At 44.8% G+C, this 20,540-nt stretch overlaps 1 protein-coding gene across 1 annotated transcript in view; it reads right to left on the bottom strand.

Moving 5' to 3' along the window:
• Window positions 1–20,540, bottom strand: part of LOC130476541 (kell blood group glycoprotein homolog) — a 65,806-nt gene that overhangs the window by 22,147 nt on the left and 23,119 nt on the right. Inside the window, exons 4-10 of the mRNA XM_056848486.1 lie at window positions 16,180–16,368; window positions 15,095–15,219; window positions 11,059–11,205; window positions 10,225–10,290; window positions 3,017–3,205; window positions 2,108–2,253; window positions 400–529 (exon numbers count right to left, since the gene is read on the bottom strand). Of these exons, the coding sequence (XP_056704464.1) occupies window positions 400–529; window positions 2,108–2,253; window positions 3,017–3,205; window positions 10,225–10,290; window positions 11,059–11,205; window positions 15,095–15,219; window positions 16,180–16,368 (992 nt within the window). The remainder of the gene's footprint in view (window positions 1–399; window positions 530–2,107; window positions 2,254–3,016; window positions 3,206–10,224; window positions 10,291–11,058; window positions 11,206–15,094; window positions 15,220–16,179; window positions 16,369–20,540) is intronic.

Genomic DNA, 20,540 nt, shown 5'->3' with positions numbered 1-20,540 from the left:
ACAAACAAATATTATTGCTCAGAATGTCTGATCTTCCCCTGCAATGGAGACAGCCATAAGAAGAAGCCAGCTGGGTGACCTTGGGCTAGTCACACTCTCTCAGCCCCACCTACCTCACAGGGTGTCTGCTGTGGGGAGGGGAAGGGAAGGTGATTGTAAGCCAGTTTGATTCTTCTTTAAGTGGTAGAGAAAGTTGGCATATAACAACCAACTCTTCTTCTTCTTCTTCCTCCCTCCACTCCCCCATCTCCACCCTCGCCAGGCCACACACCCCAACTCCCCAGGGACTTCTCAACCCAGAGTTGACAACTGAACATGCAAGAGAACAATGAACACATCCTCCCCCATAGCACGAAAAGGGGAAGGGGCAGTGAGGGAGCGCAAGAGAAGAGGGCTTACCATCTCCGGTTCTATCGCCCTGCCAGTTAACTTATTGGCCATTTCCTGCTGAGCTTCTTGGAACCGTCTGTCTAAGGCAGGGGACATATTCACAACCAGGCAGAGTATCATGTAGATCTGTAGAATATCCCTGCCGGAAAGATGAAACAGGGAGTTCGTTTCGGCACAAGCCGTGTTTTTAAGTTGAAATAACAAGAAAAAAGAAGAAGAGACAGGTATTTATTTGTACAGGATGTTATGAAGAACGAGTTCCAAGTTGCCCAAAGGGACTTAATCCAAACGCAAACCACAAAAGACATATCACCATTTCATAGAGGTAACAGAGGGAAGAGGCTCTGTTTTTAAGTTAATACCCTGCACCTACCTCCTCAGTTAGTTAAAGGGGTTGTGGCTCAATGGTAGAGCATCTGCTTGGCATGCAGAAGGTCCCAGGTTCAATCCCCGGCATCTCCAGTTAAAAGAGCAGCCAATAGGTAATATGAAGGACCTGTAGCTGAGCGGGGAGAGGCTGTGGCTCAGTGGTAGAGCCTCTGCTTGGCATGCAGAAGGTCCCAGGTTCAATCCCCGGCATCTCCAGTTAAAGGGACTAGGCAAGTAGATGATGTGAAAGACCTCTACCTGAGACCCTGGAGAGCCGCTGCCAGTCTGAGTAGACAATACTGACTTTGATGGACCAAAGGGTCTGATTCAGTATAAGTCAGCTTCATATGTTCATGTGAGACCAGGTCTGCCACTCCCTCTTTGGAGTGGGTGTGTGTGGGGGGGGTGTCCAAAAAGACAGCGTTCGCAACAGCATAATGTCACTTCTGACAAATACCTGGAAGTGACACGGTCTTGAAACTCTAGGATTGTTTTGCCATAGAGTTTTGTTTGAATCCTATGGAATTGCCATCAACATGATGGAATTCCATGCATTCTGCCCTGCCCTCTCCTTCCCCTCCACTCATTAGATATCCCCATGATCACCTTGAAGACCTCTGATTTGTCTTAAACCACTGATTTCTCAATGTGGTGCCCATGGGGATCATGGCACCCTCTGAAGTATTACCTGGTGCCCACTTCCCTGAAAGCATCTCTTTTCCATAGCAAACTCACTGGAGAAGGAGGTTCTTTGGAACAGCCTGAGAGGTAGGTTGCCAACCTCCGGGCAGTGGCTGGAGATCTCCCAGTATTACAACTGATCTCCAGGCAACAGAGATCACCTGGAGAAAATGGCCGCTTTAGCAATTGGACTGTACGGCATTAAAGTCCTTCCCTTCCCCAAACTCCGCCCTCTTCAGGCTCCACCCCCAAAATATCCAGGTATTTTCCAGCCAGCGTGGTGTAGTGGTTAACAGCAGTGGTTTGGAGCGGTGGACTCTGATCTGGTGAACCGGGTTGGTTTCCCCACTCCTCCACATGAAGCCAGCTGGGTGACCTTGGGCTAGTCACACTCAGCCCCACCTACCTCACAGGGTGTCTGTTGTGGGGAGGGGGAGGGAAGGTGATTGTGAGCTGGTTTGAAATCTTCCTTAAGTGGTGGAGAAAGTCGGCATATAAAACCCAACTCTCCTTCTTCATCTTCATCGAAGCAGCCAGTGCGATAAGAACAGGATGATTTAACCTCTGTCTCCCTCTTCCTCCAGGTGCACGGTCTGTCAATGCAGGCACGCGCACCTAGCCCCAGGTCACCGACCTGAAAGTGCTGCCACCATCCCCCAACACCCACCTCTTCTTCTGCCACTGTCCAATCAGGTGTGACATGCCTTTCAAATAATCCATGTCATGCACAGCGATGGGCTGAGATGCGTTCAGCTGCACCGGATGGAAAGCCGCCTGGAGACACGCCAGCCAGTCGATCGCGGGAGCCTCCTCCTAATGTTAAAGGCAAACAGAACAAAATCATGTGTGTGTGTGTGGGTGGGTGGGGGAGTTCCCGCAATTTACAAAATCCTTCTCAGGAAGAATCCTTGTCCACATCATTAGTGGTGGCGGAAGAGGGTATCACTGAAAAATGGCTAAAGGGGCAGTCTTATGAGGAATGAGTGAGGAATGAATGTAAAAGAAGGGACGGGCTGTGGTTCAGTGGTAGAGCATCTGCTTGGCATGCAGAAGGTCCCGGGTTCACTCCCTGGCATCTCCAGTTATAAGGGACTAGGCAAGTAGGTGATATGAAAGACCTCTACCTGAGACCCTGGAGACCCTTCCATACCCTAAGGGTAAATCAACTGGGAAGAGGCCGTGGCTCAGTGGTAGAGTATCTGCTTGGCATACAGAAGGTCCCAGGTTCAATCCCCGGCATCTCCAGTTAAAGGGACTAGGCAAGGAGGTGATGTGAAAGACCTCTGGAGAGCCACTGCCAGTCTGAGTAGACAATGCTGACTTTGATGGACCAAGGGTCTGATTCAGTAGAAGGCAGCTTCATGTGTTCAAAAAGAAGAGTTGGTTATTATATGCCGACTTTCTCTACCACTTTAGACTCCATGGCATTGAAGTCTCTCCCCTCTCCAAACCCCTCTCTCCTCAGGCTCCTCCCCAAAAACCACCCACCGGTGGCGAAGAGGGACCAAGCAACCCTATAGGATAAGCAGAATGTATTTGCTACTCTTTCCACAGCTATCGCTCTGGAGAGACATACCTGCAGCTGTCCAATGGTGGTGGGGTAGAACAACATTCTTCTCTCTTGCCTCTCCTTGAGCGGGGTGACTACCTTCTGGAGGTAGGAAATGAAAGACAGCGCTGGGGAGATGTAGCTGGACATCAGGTTCTGCTTTCCTCCTGTCAAGGCCGCCAGCTTCAGCAAGTAGGACAGATAGAGACGTACGACCTGTCAAAGAAAACCTGGCTGTCAGGAGCGTTCAAATACATACTCTGCTCAGTAGCTACTCTGAACCGTCTTGCCAATCAAATCGAAGTATTGAGGCAAGAGGGCTGTCAGATTGAGAAAGGGTTCTTATCTCTGGAGCCAAGGCAAAGGACAAAATAATGAGAAGAAGAAGAAGAAGAAGAAGAAGAAGAAGAAGAAGAAGAAGAAGAAGAAGAAGAAGAAGAAGAACAACAACAACAACAACAACAACAACAACAACAACAACAACTACTACTACTACTACTACTACTACTACTACTACTACTACTACTACTACTACAAGAGTTGGTTTTTATATGCCGACTTTCCCTACCACTTAAGGGAGACTCAAACCTTCTTACAATCACCTTCCCCTCCCCACAACAGACACCCTGTGAGGTGATGGGGGGCTGAGAGAGCTCTAACAGAGCTGTAACTTGCCCAATGTCACCCAGCTGGCTTCATGAGGAGGAGTGGGGAAACAAATCCAGTTCACCAGATTAGCCTCTGTTGCTCATGTGGAAAAGCGGGGAATCAAACCCGGTTCTCCAGATCAGACTCCACCGCTTGCCAAATGCCTGCCAATCAACGGGGATGCCCGCTGACCCTCAAATGGTCGGCAGGTAGGGTTGCCAGATCTAGGTTGGGAAATACTGGGAGATTTGGGGGGTGGAGGCTGAGGAGGGCGGGGTTTGGGGAGGGGCTTCAATGCCATAGAGTCCAATCAGCAAAGTGGCCATTTTTCTCCAGGTGAAGTGATCTCTATCGGCTGGAGATCAGTTGTAATAGCGGGAGATCTCCAGCCACCACCTGTAGTTGGCAACCCTATCGGCGGGCAGAAGAAGGTCAGCTGAAGGGTGGGAGCGATCGTCACTTTTGGGTTTTAAGTCGTTAGATTCGTAGCATAGAATTTCTACCTTGATATTTTCTGGTCTATGACCACAGTAAATTGATTATTATCATTCCTTCTTCTGGCATCCCTATCATGGCATGCTAGTTTTTTATATGGTTGCCAGGTCCCTCTTCACCACCAGCAGGATGTTTTTGGGGTGGAGCCTATGGAGGGTGGGGTATGGGGAGGGGAGGGTCTTCAATGGCATAGAGTCCAATTGCCAAAGCGGCCATTTTCTCCAGGGGAACTGATCTCTATTGGCTGGAGATCAGTTGTCATAACAGTGAGATCTCCAGCTAGTCCAGCAACAAAGGGGGAAAAAACGTAACCCTCACCAGAATTAGGTACCCAAAAGGTCAAGAAAATATAAATAAAAGCTAAAGGAAGATTGCATAATAAGAGGAAATCTGAAAGTAGAAACTAACTTTGAAAAATTAACTTAAAAATTAAAAGCTCACCTTTTAGGCAAAATTTATAAACTACTATTAACGTATGACACCGAGACAGAACTGGTAAAGATGTGTCAAGTTAGATGGAAAACTTGGGTGAAAATATACCACTAAAAGACTGGGAATTTCTTTGTCAAAAAGGCTTAAAATTTACCGCATGTCAAAGCATACAAGAAAACTGGCTCAAAATGTTTCATAGGTGGTACGTAACCCCACGCGATATTCAGAATAGGAACAAGTCACTTTCTGGAATGTGTCGGAAGGGCCACAAAGGTAGCGGCACCTTTTATCACTGCTGGTGGGCTTGCGAAAGAATTCAAAAATTCTGGAAAGACGTCCACAAAAACATAGAAAACTTTTTGGAAAGACACATTGAGTTTGATCCGAAATCATTTCTTTTAAATAAAGTTTCCGACGATGTAAAAAATGAACACCACGACATGATCAGATACTTAATAACGGCGGCAAGGATATCCATAGCAACCACCTGGAAGACGGAGACCATACCAGATGTGCAAATTTGGCTGAGAAAATCCTTGGACTTTGTTACAATGGCAAAGCTAACAGACTACCTGGCAGACAAAACACAAGAACAACACCAAGAAAAATGGAAATCCTTTTTTAAGTATATCACAACAATCAGTTAGGATAAAGAAGCAAAAAAGACTATTTTAGATGACAGTAACCTCATCTACAATAAGATATATAAAGAAACTGGTTCAAAGGGTCTAGATTTCTTGGGATTTAACTAAAAGGGACTGATTAATGGCTTGGCTTTGACAAAAACAGAATAATTAATGACATTAACATAATAGATACTTATTAGATGTCTGGGAGAAATGGAGGAGTTATAATAATACCTATTTTTAAAGGAAGTTAAAAAATGATACCTATTATCTAATCCATCTTTTTATTATAAAATAGTGCTTTTTTCTTTTTTCTTTCTCTCTCTTATTTTTTTCTCTTTACTTGAATACAGAAAATTGTTATAATCGAAATAGTGATCACTTAGATTATGAGTAATATTAAATAAAGAATAATTTCTTATAAATGTTTGTAATAATATTAGGATTAGAATTTTAAACAAAGGAGATTACAAATAAATGACAAGATTGAGGGAGGTGTAGGGGAAGTCTTCCTATTTTATTTATATTTATATGTATTTTCAACAATTTTTTATTGGAATCTACACCTTGATGCTTATTTACATTGATTGTTGAATATTGTGTTTAATCAGTATGTGTTTAATCAGAAGAAGAAGAAGAAGAGTTGGTTTTTAAATGCCGACTTTCTCTACCACTTAAGGGAGACTCTAACTGACCTACAATCACCTTCCCTTCCCCTCCCCACAACAGACACCCTGTGAGGAAGGTGGGGCTGAAAGAGCTCTAACAGAGCTGTGACTAGCCCAAGGTTGCCCAGCAGGCTTCATGTGGAGGAGTGGGGAAACCAACTCGGTTCACCAGATTAGGTGTTATTGATATTTGGTTTAACCTCCAGGAGATAGCGGGAGATCTCCAGCTATTACAACTGATCTCCAGCAGACAGAGATCAGTTCCCCTGGAGAAAATGGCCACTTTGGCAATTGGACTCTATGGCATTGAAGTCCCTCCCCTCTCCAACCCCCCCCCTCCTCAGGCTCTGCCCCAAAAACCTCCCACTGGTGGCAAAAGGGACCTGGCAACCCTATTCGGAGAGCAGTCCTCAAAAAAGAGGGCTTTCCTTGGGAAAAAATGACTCCAGGGACCAAAATTCCAGGGTCCCTGACATCCTGGGACCCATGGAGCCGGGCGAGACATATGTAAGCACTTGTCCCATTGAAAACCAAAAGCCACACCAGGAGACTTAGTAGTCCAAAAGAGTTGGTTTAATGGTATCACAGGCAAGCAGAGCTTAGAAATCCAAAGACAGCAATGGGGGAAAATGGCATGCACTTGATAATATAAGAACATTAGAAAAAAGCGTTCAGCAATACAGTCTCATGAGATCACTTTCAACAGTCTAAAGCACTGGTTCCCAACCACGGGTCAGTGGACCCCCAGGGGTCCGCGAGACCTAAATTAAGGTCCGCGAAACAAAGTTATAAACCCATAATAAATTAATATTTTCAATTAAAAGTTTTATATTATAAAATATATATATTCAAATATTATTCTAATGTTTAACTAACAGTTATGATTAAAGTTTATTTTCAAATTCTCTGAATTTTTATTTTGAACCTTGGGGTCCCTGCACCGAACAAAAAAGTCCTAGTGGTCCCTGGTCAAAAAAAGGTTGGGAACCACTGGTCTAAAGGCATCCCAGCTCCCACGGGCACCTGCTAGCTTCAAAGGGAACAGGAATGCAGTTTTGGGAAAACAGTCCTTGAACAGTCCTTGAAGGAAAGTCTGTGAGAAAACGAAGCTATCTGAGACACAGCGTATGTATGACAACATACAGTTTAATTTCTATTACAAAGTTTGGGTTTGATCTGGGTGAAGTGAGGTGTAATTTTTGATGGGGCCCACTGAGGCTGGGGATGTTTTTTTTTCAACGGGATCAGAATTGTCAGGAAATGGTCCCATGAGCTTCATTGACAGCTTGAAGAGGCAAATCCTTCCTGTAAAGATGTGTGTGTGTGTGTGCATGAGAAGAAACAGCAGTTTTTGAAGTTTTGGCACATAAGGGAAGACAAGCTGTGACTTGGCAGAAAGAGAAGCACCCTGGCGACGCGGAGTCCCTGTCTCTCTCTCTCATGTTCTGATAGGGGCATCTGCTGTCTCGGAGAAGGCCTCTTTGCCCCAACCTGTCTTCTACTGATATCGTTGCAAACAAAGTACGTGGTACAAAGCCTCTAGGGCTTTCTCTCATCCAAACGAAACCAAACCTGGTGGTAGCCCTGCCCGGGGAATTCCTGACCATTCCAGGAGAGCTCACAAACTATAAAACTCTGAAGAGCCCTTCGGCCCCCGATATCCGTCAGATCTTTCACAGCCCCCCATGCGCTTATATATACTCTGCCTCTAACTAACATTAGCCGTAGCTCGAAACGGTAAAAGTTATCTGTTATTGCCACAGAGTAGCACAGACCCAGCTTCTCTGGGGAGGGGCTGTGGCTCAGTGGTAGAGCATCTGCTTGGCATGCAGAAGGTCCCAGGTTCAGTCCCTGGCATCGGTGGAAGAAAAAAAGGGGGAATGAAACCTAACCTAAAAACAAAAGTTGGGTCCCTGAGGTTGGGTGAGAGGAAGATTTATATAAGTCTATGTAGAAAGATTACAAATATAATTTATTAGAAGCGCTATACAAAATTTAAAATTCTTTAAAAGCATTAAAATAGCACAATGGCAAAACTTAGGTTGATATCTATAACCACAAACCCAAACGCGTTTTGGCCTCTAGGGCCTTCATCGGTGGTTAGTTAAAACCTTTTCTTAAGTCTGCACACATATATAGAAATACAATGATGTAAACAAATGCAAATACAAACAGTTTAAAACCCAACCAGGTAAGTGAAAATGTTGTAAAGTTTATTCTCAATTATTCAGACAACTGGTATATTGGGTTGTTGTTGTAGTACTGGTTAGTATAAGTCTCTCGTATATTTTGTGTGCAGATATCAACCTGGTGAAGCAGGGACTAGGCAGGTGGGTGATGTGAAAGACCTCAGCCTGAGACCCTGGAGAGCTGCTGCTGGTCAGAGCAGACAATACTGACTTCGATGGACCAAGGGCCTGATTCAGTAGAAGGCAGCTTCATGTGTTCATTGAAAGATCAGCCTTGTTAAATGTAACATTGATTCCATGTTAACTTGCATCAGCACTGACACTTGGTGGGGATTTAATGCCAGGGTGCTTTCCTCTGGAAACAGAACTCTGGCAGGAAAATGGGAAGGGGCTGTGGCTCAGTGTCAGAGCATCTGCTTGGGATGCGGAAGGTTCCAGGTTCAAGCCCCGGCATCTCCAGTTAAAGAGATCAGGTAGGAGGTGATGCAAAAGACCTCTACCTGAGACCCTGGAGAGCTGCTGCCAGTCTGAGTAGACAATACTCGTAAGCCTCGTACCCATTTGCCTGGGTGCTTGGAAAAATGCTGTTGCTGTCCTGGGTCTCTGCCCAGTGATGCCCCCCTTGCCTGGTGGAGACTAAGGACAGCAGTGGGACATTTCCAAGCTCCCAAGCAAGCGGGAACAGGGCCTGCAAGGTCATTCACACAGGTCAGGTGTACTTTGAGCCTCCAGTTTATTAAATCATGTTTACAGTACTACAGAAGTATCCAACGCAGATTGCTAGACATCGAATTCCAAGAACTCAACAGCAAAGTCAGGAATGGGGCTTGTGTGAGGTTGGGGACGGCAAAATTGTGAACATTCAGTGGCAACCTATCTCTCTCATTGAACGGACCCAAAACAAATGAGGGCATATATGTTAGCAAGATTCAATGTGCCACCCTCATCAATATTACAGGGGAGATTTCAATCAATACCACTCTCTGCAAGGTTATGCCCCTGTGGAATTACATAGAACCATAGAATCATAGAGTTGGAAGGGACCACCAGGGTTATCTAGTCCAACCCCCTGCACAATGCAGGAAATTCACAACTACCTCCCCCCCCCCAAAAAAAACCAGAAGATGGCCAAGATGCCCTCCCTCTCATCATCTGCCTAAGGTCACAGAATCCGCATTGCTGACAGACGCCATCTAACCTCTTCTTAAAAACCTCCAGGGAAGGAGAGCTTACCACCTCCCGAGGAAGCCTGTTCCACTGAGGAACTGCTGTAACTGTTAGAAAATTCTTTCTAATGTCTAGACGGAAACTCTTTTGATTTAATTTCAACCCATTGGTTCTGGTTCGACCTTCTTGAGCAACAGAAAACAACTCGGCACCCCCTCTATATGACAGCCCTTCAAGTACTTGAACATGGTTATCATATCCCCTCTCAGTCTTCTCTTCAGGCTAAACATACCCAGCTCCTTCAACCTTTCCTCACAGGACTTGGTCTTCAGACCCCTCACTATCTTTGTTGCCCTCCTCTGGACACGTTCCAGCTTGTCTACATCTTTCTTATTTTGTGGTGCCCAAAACTGAACACAGTACTCTAGTGGAGGTCTAACCAGAGCAGAGTAAAGCGATACCATAACCGCTCTGTTAGAAAGTTCTTCCTAATGTCTAGACGGAAACTCTTTTGATTTCATTTCAACCCGTTGGTTCCGGTCCGACCTTCTTGGGCAACAGAAGACACAGAATCATAGAATCGGTTGCCCACATTCTTTTGCACTGCCCCCTTTTGCACTGCCCCCTTTGTCAGAGAATCCGCCTTAAGTTCATCAACCCATTGTTCGTTGGTAGGCAGCCAGTTGAGCGCAAGGTAGCCTTTCTTATATCTACTCAGGATGTGGCCACAATTGACCATGTAGCCACGTTTTTGCAACATGCCATGCGGATCCGCGAAAGACACTGTAAACGGGAACAGGCGAGCTCATTGTATGATTATGTTCTCTGCAGGCATTGTGTATGCCAATAAAGGTTTGATTGATTGACTGAATACTACAGAAGCGATACGCACAGATACACACCGCACCTAGCTGTTTCCTGTCAGTACCTCATTATGCAGCATAGGTAATTGTACTTCATTAATTAAAAGCTGATCAATTTGATATTTCATCACGGTCTTGATAGCTTACCTCAGGATAATTCGCTGTTTTTTTGAAGTGACTTTCTGGCGGCAACTCAAATTCTGGATGGTCAATCTGAGAAAGGAAGATCAAGATGGTGTGAGCAGTGGGATATCGGTTTTTTAAGAAGCCGGCGCTATTGGAAAGCCATACACAAAGAAATGCAGGAAATGTTGCAGTTGAAATTTGAACTTAGTCCTAAGAATATGTTGCTGGGTATACTACCTCTTCAACTAAATGTGGCGCATACAGAACTTTTTCAGTATGCAGTCACCGCCGCTAGAATTGTATATGCAATATACTGGAAAGATGTAAAGATATCAGATGTGGCTGAGTGGGTTAACAAACTATTTGACCTCGCTTTGATGTCAAAATTGACATGCTTGATGAAAAGGAACTCAATCGATGATTTCAAGTTGAGATGGCAGCCCTTATATGAAAGATATTCATTAGATCTTAATTCTTTGGTCTTCTAGAGGAAAGAGCTGACAAAACAAAAAGCATAATGTTTAGAACTGAATATAGATAGAAGAAATATCTAGTGTATGCAAAGTGCAAATGTATAAAGACTAATAGAGAATGTGATAAACTTTAAAAACGATAAAATAATGTCTTTTGGGGGCAGATGTAGGATGCTTGTATGTAATGTTCCAAACCACTAGGACACAGATATCAAATATTATCATTATTTCCTTCTCTTTCCCCCTAATTTTCCTTCTGTACCCTTATTAACAAAAAATAGTTTTAAAAAAGATAAAAGAAGCAGCAGCTGTTGTTTCCCCGCTCCTCCACACGAAGCCTGCTGGGTGACCACAGACCAACGCGGCTTCCCTCTGAAATTACCTGGATAATGTTGATGTTTGGATCGGAGGAGCTGGGTCCCACGTAGGCTTTAAAGAAGGGGAATGTGTTGTATGTTTTCATGAGTCTCTGAAGAGTTAGGTTGAAGTCCATCTCTTTCCAGGAGCCTGTGATGCTCCAGCCACCAACCTGAAACAAGAAGAAGAGTTGTTTTTTATACCCCAGTTTTCTCAACCTTTAAGGGACTCAAACCGGCTTACAATCGCCTTCCCTTCCCCTCCCCACAACAGACAGCTTGTGAGGTAGGTGGGGCTGAAAGAGCTCTAAGAGAGCTGTGACTAGCCCAAGGTCTCCCAGCAGGCTTCATATGGAGGAGTAGGGAAACAAACCCGGTTCACCAGATTAGAGTCCACCGCTCGTAACCACTACACCATGCTGGAGTCTGGATTGTCTGGGTTGTCGAGATCTGGTGCGAGATCTGGATCGTCTGGGCTGCGGCCGAGAACGTGGTCTCTGAGCTGCAAAATGCCTTCGCCAAGGATTAGCAATTCTCCTCGCTGTTCCCATATATATTTATTTAAAAATTTTCAAAAACATACAAACAAACATACACACATACCTATCTCAGTCATCCATATATATACAATGTGAACAGTCTTTCAGGGAGTCCATTTTGAATTAGTACTCATGTCAAACTGAACATTTATTTAATCATTAGTCTACGTAAATCCAATATCCATGTTTCCTCTACTTTCCTAGCTGACTATAATAGCTATACTTAATATTTAATACTTAGCACAGTTGTTGTTTTGCAATCTATGTTTCACTGTTATTCTTCATCTGCTACTCTAGACGTGACTATTACATAAACACAATAGTTCAGCTACTTTGATATTAGTATTCTTATATTTCTTACTAGATCTCCACCTTCCTTTGCTACTATTTCTATATTCTAACTCGCTGTTCTCCATTGCCCCAAGCAAGCAAAGAATATTCACTCCCAGTTGTTTTCACGTGCAGAGCTTCTTTTGACTCAGCAAATGCCTTATGGAGACTGCACTGCAAGGAGGGTGTAGAATAGCTGGGGGCAGCACTGTTGCTCAAAATTTCAAAGGGGCACCAAGTCCCTTAGCAGGAGATGCTGGTGTCCATGCCTACTGACTTGGCTAAAGGTAAAGGTAAAGGTTCCCTGTGCAAGCACCGGGCCATTCCTGACCCATGGGGTGACGTCACATCCCAACGTTTCCAAGGCAGACTGTGCTTACGGGGTGGTTTGCCAGTACCTTCCCCAGTCATCTTCCCCTTACCCCCAGCAAGCTGGGTACTCATTTTACCGACCTCAGAAGGATGGAAGGCTGAGTCAACCTTGAGCCAGCTATCTGAAACCGACTTCCGTTGGGATCAAACTCAGGTGGTGAGCAGAGCTTGGACTGCAGTACTGCAGTTTACCACTCTGTGCCACGGGGCTCCTACTGACTTGGCTACTACCAATGAAAGATGGATTTGGGGGTTGGGACAGGGTTTGCATGTAGAGTGTAGAAACAAGAACAGAGTCAGAAATAGCAGAGTAACACACAGCTCTGGGTTTCAGTTTTGATTTGGGAAATCCATCCATCACTGCCTGGTCTCTCTACTGAACAAAAAAGACAGTAAACTATGCTAGAAATATAAATCACAATGGGTATGGCTAAATTAGGGGATATGATAACCATCTTTAAGTACTTGAAGGGTTGTCATATGGAGGATGGTGCCAAGTTGTTTTCTGTTGCCCCAGAAATTCGGACCAGAACCAACAGGTTGAAATTAAATCAAAAGAGTTTCTGTCTTGACATTAGGAAGAATTTTCTAACAGAGCGGTTCCTCAGTGGAACTGGCTTCCTCGGGAGATGGTAAGCTCTCCTTCCCTGGAGGTTTTTAAAAAGAGGTTAGATGGCCATCTGTCAGCAATGCTGATTCTGTGACCTTAGGCAGATGATGAGAGGGAGGACACCTTGTCCATCTTCTGGGCATGGAGTAGGGGTCACTGGGAGGTAGCTGTGAGTTTCCTGCATTGTGCAGGGGGTTGGACTATATGACCCTGGTGGTCCCTTCCAACTCTATGATTCTATGAAATTTAATAATAACACAAAAAGTCTATGTCTGGCGTGTATTTACTAAAAAGGACTAACTACCAATAGTAGAATCATAGAATCATAGAGTTGGAACATACCACTAGGGTCATCTAGTCCAACCCCTGCACAATGCAGGAAATTAACAACTACTTCCCCCCCACATCCCCAGCGACCCCAACCCTCCCCCTGCAATGCAGGATCCCACAATCAAAGCACTCCCGACAGATGGCCATCCAGCCTCTGCATAAAGACCTCCAAAGAGGGGGACGCCACCACCCTCCGAATGTAGTGCATTCCACCATCGAACAGCCCCCACCGTCAGAAAGGTCTTCCTAATGTTTAGGTGGAATCGCTTTTCTATTAGTTTAAATCCATTACTCCGTGTCCTAGTCTCTGAAGCAACAGAGAACAAGCTAGTTCCTTCATCAACATGACATCCCTTCAAATATTTAAACATGGCTATCATGTCTCCCCTCAACCTTCTCTTCTCCAAACTAAACAAACCCAACTCCCTAAGTCTCTCCTCGTAGGGCTTGGATTCCAGACCTCGGACCATTCTGGTCGCCCTCCTCTGGACACGCTCCAACTTGTCAACGTCCTTCTGAAATTGTGGAGCCCGAAACTGGACACAGTATTCCAAGTATACTGCCGATAATAGGATCAGGTTGCCCATAACAAGGCACTGGAAAGACCACAACATCTGCAGGAAGCATAAATTGTACCAAAGCTGGCGTACAAATTGCTGCTAACGAACACAGTTCAAAAGAACATACTGACGCTATTGATCCAAAGCGAGTGCGTGGGGCCAGCCATGGCAGCCGGCACTTTAAACTTTGGCCGTGTCATGCACTGTTAAACCTACCTTTATAATTGAAATTGTACATTCCCATGCAAGTCACCAAATAGGGCTCCCATTATCACTACAAGGTACACGGGTAGGCATGCAGCGACATTTGTATGATGAAATGTGAATTTGCCTCCTTCACTAGATGCAGTATACATGGTTGTGTAAATCTGGACTGTGTTCTGTAGCTGAGAATTAGTTCCTGTTTCGCACATACCGACCGTCGCTTCTTTTCCCTACCATGGATGGCAATACCTGTGATTAATGTGAAAACTGACTTCATTGAAAAAGGAACAGTGCTTTCAAAGAGGCATCGGGAGATATGATCATTCCGCCTGTGGTGTTATGATTTGTGACTGCCCGTCTACACTTGAATCCACTTGCCATCACAGTGGTATGTATGTGCAAACTCAGCTTGTAAGTTATGAAGACAAAAAGGCAATAAGGGAAATCTAAAATCTACGTTACCCCTGAGGCTGTGAGCCATCACGGTAACCTCTGCAATAACCTATCATAGAAGAAGAAGAATTGGTTTTTATATGCTGACTTTCTCTACCACTTAAGGGAGACTCAAACCGGCTTACAATCACCTTCCCTTCCCTTTCCCTCCCCACAACAGACACCCTGTGAGGTAGCTGAGGCCGAGAGAGCTGAGGCCGAGAGAGCCAAGGTCACCCAGTTGGCTTCTTGTGTAGGAGCTGGGAAACAAATCCAGTTCACCAGATTAGCCTCCGTCGCTCATGTGGAGGAGTGGGGAATCAAACTCAGTTCTCCAGATCAGACTCCACCGCTCCAAACCACTGCTCTTAACCACTACACAATGCTAGCTTTAAAGAGGAGCAGAAAATAGAGGCTGTCTAATCAGTGGGAAACCTCACATCATTCAAAAGACACAGAGGAAACGCCTTCAGTTGCTATGCTCAGGAAGGGTGTTAGTTTCCAATCCAGATGGATTTTCCCCCCATTTCATCCTACAGTCTTGCAAGGGTGCAGTTTGGAAGAAGGGTTTTTTTTTTCCTGCTGCTAACATGAGGTTATTTCTGAAGAGGGTAGGTCCAGATGTGACAGTGCCTGTCTGTACATGCGCAGGGCCGTGCATGTGCATTTTGTGTGCAGCGATCACCTCGTTTATGAGCTCCTTCAAGGGCTCAGCACCGCGAGCTTCAATCCGTTCTGTATCCATGCATGAGCCGTAAAACCGTATGGCTTTCTCCTTTGCTGAACTGCTGGCCCCAAGGTGCGGCTCCTCTGAAGAAGTGGAGGCAAGTGACATATAAGGAAAAGGGCTGGGGTTAAGAAACTTTCTATACAACCAAAGTGATTTGGGAGATGTAAAAAACAAGATATACGATGGCCTTTTCCACATTCTCATTTTCCTTGCTCGTAAGTTCCTGTTTCTTCGGGTGGTGTGTGTGTGTGGGGGGTGTTTCTGTTGTGCACATGTTTTGCTCCCTCTAGTGGTCGATTCAATATTACATAGTTTATGTCCAGCATATCTCCCTGCAGATTTAAACTGCAGGGTTTTCTGCCGGACATAAACTGGTGTAATATCGACCCGACCGCTGGAGAGAACAACACACATGCAGAACAGACCTCCCACCCACCCACCCAAAGATACAGGAAGATACAAGCGAGGAAAATAAGAATATGGAAAAACCCAATGAAAAATCATTGCAGCCAATTAGAAGTAGAATAATTAATTATGGCCTTGATCTCATTCTAGGGATGGTTTCTTGCAATCTGTAGCCCCTGCATGGGGATGTCCACAATAGAGGGCGCCTCAAAGGTTGAGCTGGAAATTATAAAATCTTATACAATAATTATATTTATTAAGGGTACACAACAGATATGATCAAAACACTAGGCCTGGAAAACAGGCTATATGTAAAACACCACTGTAAACCATTACAGAAATATTCAAAACAATGATATACATATTATAAATGACCAACAGGCCACACTCATTTTTGCCTCTTGGCCTGGTTGGTATGATACACATCCGGAAACACTGATAATTTTAACAACAGATGCTTATATGAGCAAGTTACCATGCTTAAAGACCTATGATTGGTGCTTCTACTTTACATCTGGCCACACTAAATATAAGGATTTCTAATTTCCGGATGTGTTTTTAATAATCATATTTTTATATATGACCACTGAGGAAGACCCAACAGGCCTAGGTTAGCAGTATCCACTTCCCCCTACCTAAGAGCCTCTTCATAATCAGCTGGTTTTCTTCCAAGAGGGCATCAAAGACGTTTGTCCCTTGTGTGCGGTTAGCTTCCCAGTTGCCACAAGTATAGCTGAAGAAATCCTCGCATGGGTCCACAGTACCATTCCGAGCTTCCAGCAACTTTGTCATGAGCGCCAGACACTCTGCGGTGTTGCAGGTTTCTGAGCAAACACAGGAACAGAGGTTATCAGGGCACAGACAACAGCAGGAGCTGGAAAATAGAATCATAGAGTTGGAAGGGACCACCAGGGTCATCTTGTCCAACCCCCTGCACAATGCATACAATTCGGAACTATGTCCCCCATACACCCCCAGTGACCCCTACTCCATGCCCAGAAGATGGTCAAGGTGCCCTCCCTCTCATGATGTACCTAAGGTTATAGAATCAGCAGTGCTGACAGATGGCCATCTAGCCTCTTCTTAAAAACCTCTAGGGAAGAACGGACTCTTTTAAAGGAGACCACCCAAAGATGTCATACAAATCTTGTCTTTGTTGTAGAGTGATTGTTCTATAAATCATTATAACTGGCTATAAGACAAAGCCCTGGGACCCGTTGGTATCGTTGTGTGACCTCTGACACTCAAAACAATCAAGGGAAATTGCTCACAGCAAATCTGGGTGGACTGTTAACTCGGCAGAGTCCTGACGGTGCAAAAAGGGAATTGTAATGCATCTGCCACCCATTTCAAGTCCTCACATATATTCCCTTGACGTATATAACTCTAGCAAGGAGTTTTGTTCAGCGAATCACCAAAGGTCATGATAACCACCAAAAAGGAAAGATGAGGCTGTGGAACAGATATCAAGCTCTAGCTTTGATATATATATATATATATATATATATATATATATATATATATATATATATATAAAATTATCTGACTTAATAAAACTGTAAAACTAGTATAAATTACAAAATTAGATAAAAGACTAATGATGTTAAAATGTAGGATATTAAAACAAATCATACGATTTAACTTAACAAATTAATATTTCTAAAAGTATAGCCCGGTTTAGTAATTTTTTCGTTCTATTTTTTTGAATTTTAATTGCAATGGCACAGAATTTGGCAGTTGGGAGCGAAAAGTGTGGAATTTCATCCATCAGGAGCCTCTTAGTCAGGAATTCTACTGTCTTATTGGGGAATTCACTGATCAGGGGTGCATTCAATCTATGGGCCTCATGATAGAATGAACAGTTAAACAATACATGCTCGGTGGTTTCGATGCCTCCTGACCTGCAGGGGCATAGCCTTTCTGATCTTGGAATCAGGACTGACCCCAGAGAGGGACAGATTCCAGAGAGGAAAGTATAAATTCTCTTTCCTCAGATGGGCACAAGTCATGAAGGACTAAGCTTTTACCTACAGATTCCATCTTGACCATGTGTTGAGGGACAATGAAGGAGAGATCCCAAACTCTAAGAACTAAGGTTATGGAGGATTTCAAAGGTCGCTTGAAAAGATATTAACCTGTCCAATTTTAACATAAATTAGGATAAACATAGTTAGGGTTACAGGACTGCACTTTTTCACTCTTTCTTTATATCCTTGCTCAGCTAGATCCTTATGCATACCACATGTACTCTTTCTAATTGTTTGTAACTTCCTTATACTTTGAATACCTGAAGCCTATTATCTGTACCCACACCATGCCTATTCAGTCCTGCTTTCCAAAGGTAGTAAAGGGGAGGGGTAGTGGCTGGGTTTGCCATTCCCAAACCATAAAACTGCAAGAGATCACCTCTGTGCTAGCTACTGTGAGCAAAGCAGGAGAAGTGGCAACTATGAGAGCCAATGTAGTGTAATGGTTAGAGTATCACACTAGGATCTGTGAAACCCAGGTTCAAATCCTGTCTTGCCTGCCTGTCATAGACTGGGATGTTAGCTCTTCCTTAGTGGGATGACTGGATGACTTTGAGGAGAAGGGGAATGGGGTACAGAAACTGAACCAGGAGGTAGAACCCAGGGCACGGTCAAGGCCCAAGAAGACTCCTTAAAAACCAGATCCCGAGACCTGGAAGGTATCTCTGCCATCCGACTCAAACTTAGAACCGAGTCAACTATAGCCCCAGAGGGCCTCACCTCAATGGCCACGTCAAGTAGGGTTGCCAACCTCTAGGTACTAGCTGGAGATCTCCTGCTATTACAATGGATCTCCAGCCGATAGAGATTGGTTTACCTGGAGAAAATGGCCGCTTTGGCCATTGGACTCTATGGCATTGAAGTCCCTCCTCTCCCCAAACCCTGCCCTCCTCAGGCTCCACCCCAAAAACCTCCTGCTGGTGTTATATTTGCAAACTCAAGGAGCCTGGCTCCAGCTCTGCAGTAACCATCTGTTTAGCTGGGCTGTGTTTGAAGATTCTCTCTGCTGTCCCATTCATTCTTCTGCTATAAATGAGACTTTATGGCTTGGGAGGGGGCAGGACCAATATTAAAGGTTTAACATAAAGGCAACTACCATCCCCTAATCTCTTTTCTCTAGCAACTGGGCCCATCTGGCTGTTTTGGGATCAGCCGGACAGAGAAGAAATCACCAAGAACTTCAACCTGTAATTGGTTTCAGAGTTCTCGCTTGAGACTTGGGGATGGGGGAGAGAGAACGCACAAGGACTATCAGAGGGATTGCCTCCGGTAAATAGGGTTGCCAACCTCCAGGTACTGTAACACGAAGTGTGTGTGTGTGGGGGGAAACAGCACACAGGCTCACTGTGTAAATACTCTATATCCTCTATGATTTTCCAAAATAAACAATTTATTTCGTGTTGGTTCTTGTAGGTTATCCAGGCTGTGTAACCGTGGTCTTGGTATTTTCTTTCCTGACGTTTCGCCAGCAGCTGTGGCAGGCATCTTCAGAGTAGTAACACTGAAGGACAGTGTCTCTCAGTGTCAAGTGTGTAGGAAGAGTCAGAGAGGGGTTGGGTTTGAGCTGAGTACTGTCCTGCAGAAGTAATGTGCTAATCATTGTCCTGTAAGTATCAAGATAATGTACTAATGAGGGTGTGGTATGTTAATATGGAACCATTGTATCCATATTCGTGTTGTTTTATATACACTAAACCACAAGCTATATACAAACAAAGTGCATTACTTTTGCAAAAGGCTCTCATGTAACTCAAAGCGAAAGAGACCAGAGTCTATAACGCTCCCGAAGGATGATGAAATTAACACTGTGATGAAGCGCTGTAGAAGGTTGTCACTGTGTGATCGTTGCGAATCCTGCTGGAAAAATATTAGCAGGTCCTTTGAGACCACATTCCATGAGATATTGGCTGATGAAGCCTTTTGGCAAAAACGTTTCCGGATAGGGCGTTCCCTTCTGGTTTCCCTTGACACCGGGCGCCTCCCGGACGTCTCCAGCTGGGTGCATCCCGGCTCCCACCCCGATCCACGGGGTGAAGATTTTCCACCGATCTCCGGGCCATTGCTGTGATATAAACGCTGGCAGATCACACAGTGACAACCTTCTACAGCGCTTCATCACAGCGTTAATTTCATCAACCTTCGGGAGCGTTATAGACTCTGGTCTCTTTCGCTTTGACTTACATGAGAGCCTTTTGCATAAGTAATGTTTGTATATAGCTTGTGGTTTAGTGTATATAAAACAACACGAAAGAAAGTGTTTATTTTGGAAAATCATTTAATGTAGAGGATATAGAGTATTTACACAGTGAACCCGTGTGCTGTTTTTTCCCCACACAAACCTCCAGGTACTAGCTGGAGATCTCCCTCTATTACAACTGATCTCCAGCTGATAGAGATCAGTTCCCCTGGAGGAAATGGCCGCTTTGGCAACTGGACTCTAGAGCATTGAAGTCCCTCCCCTCTTCAAATCCCACCCTTCTCAGGCTCCACTCCAAAAACTTCCCACCGGTGGCGAAGAGGGTCCTGGCAACCCTACCAGTAAAGGATAACTCATAGAGTGCCAGCACCTGTTACACACTTGCACGCACACAACTTCTGATCCAGTTTAGAAATTTAGGCATAGGCTTACTGACTCCAGGTTGGGAAATTCCTAGAGATGGTGGTGACTGGAGAAGGTGGGGTTTGGGGAGGAGAGAGACCTCAGTGCCGTATAATGCCATAGACTCCACTCTCTGCAGCAGCCATTTTCTCCAGGGGAACTGATCCCTGTAGTCTGGAGATCAGCTGTAATTCTGGGAGATCTCCAGGCCCCACCTGGAGGTTGGCAACTCTACTTAGGCCCTGAGGCGCTGGTTGCTGTTTTTCGTGCAGGTTCCTAACTCCCCTCAAACAAAAAAGAAGCATCCGTTGGGTCTACTTTGTCCAAGGCTGTGTCTGCACTACTGATTGCTTCTGTTGAGGGTTGCCAG

The sequence above is a fragment of the Euleptes europaea genome, chromosome 4, assembly GCF_029931775.1.
Source record: "Euleptes europaea isolate rEulEur1 chromosome 4, rEulEur1.hap1, whole genome shotgun sequence".
NCBI lineage: Eukaryota > Metazoa > Chordata > Lepidosauria > Squamata > Sphaerodactylidae > Euleptes > Euleptes europaea.
This window is presented reverse-complemented; position numbering and strand designations above follow the sequence as displayed.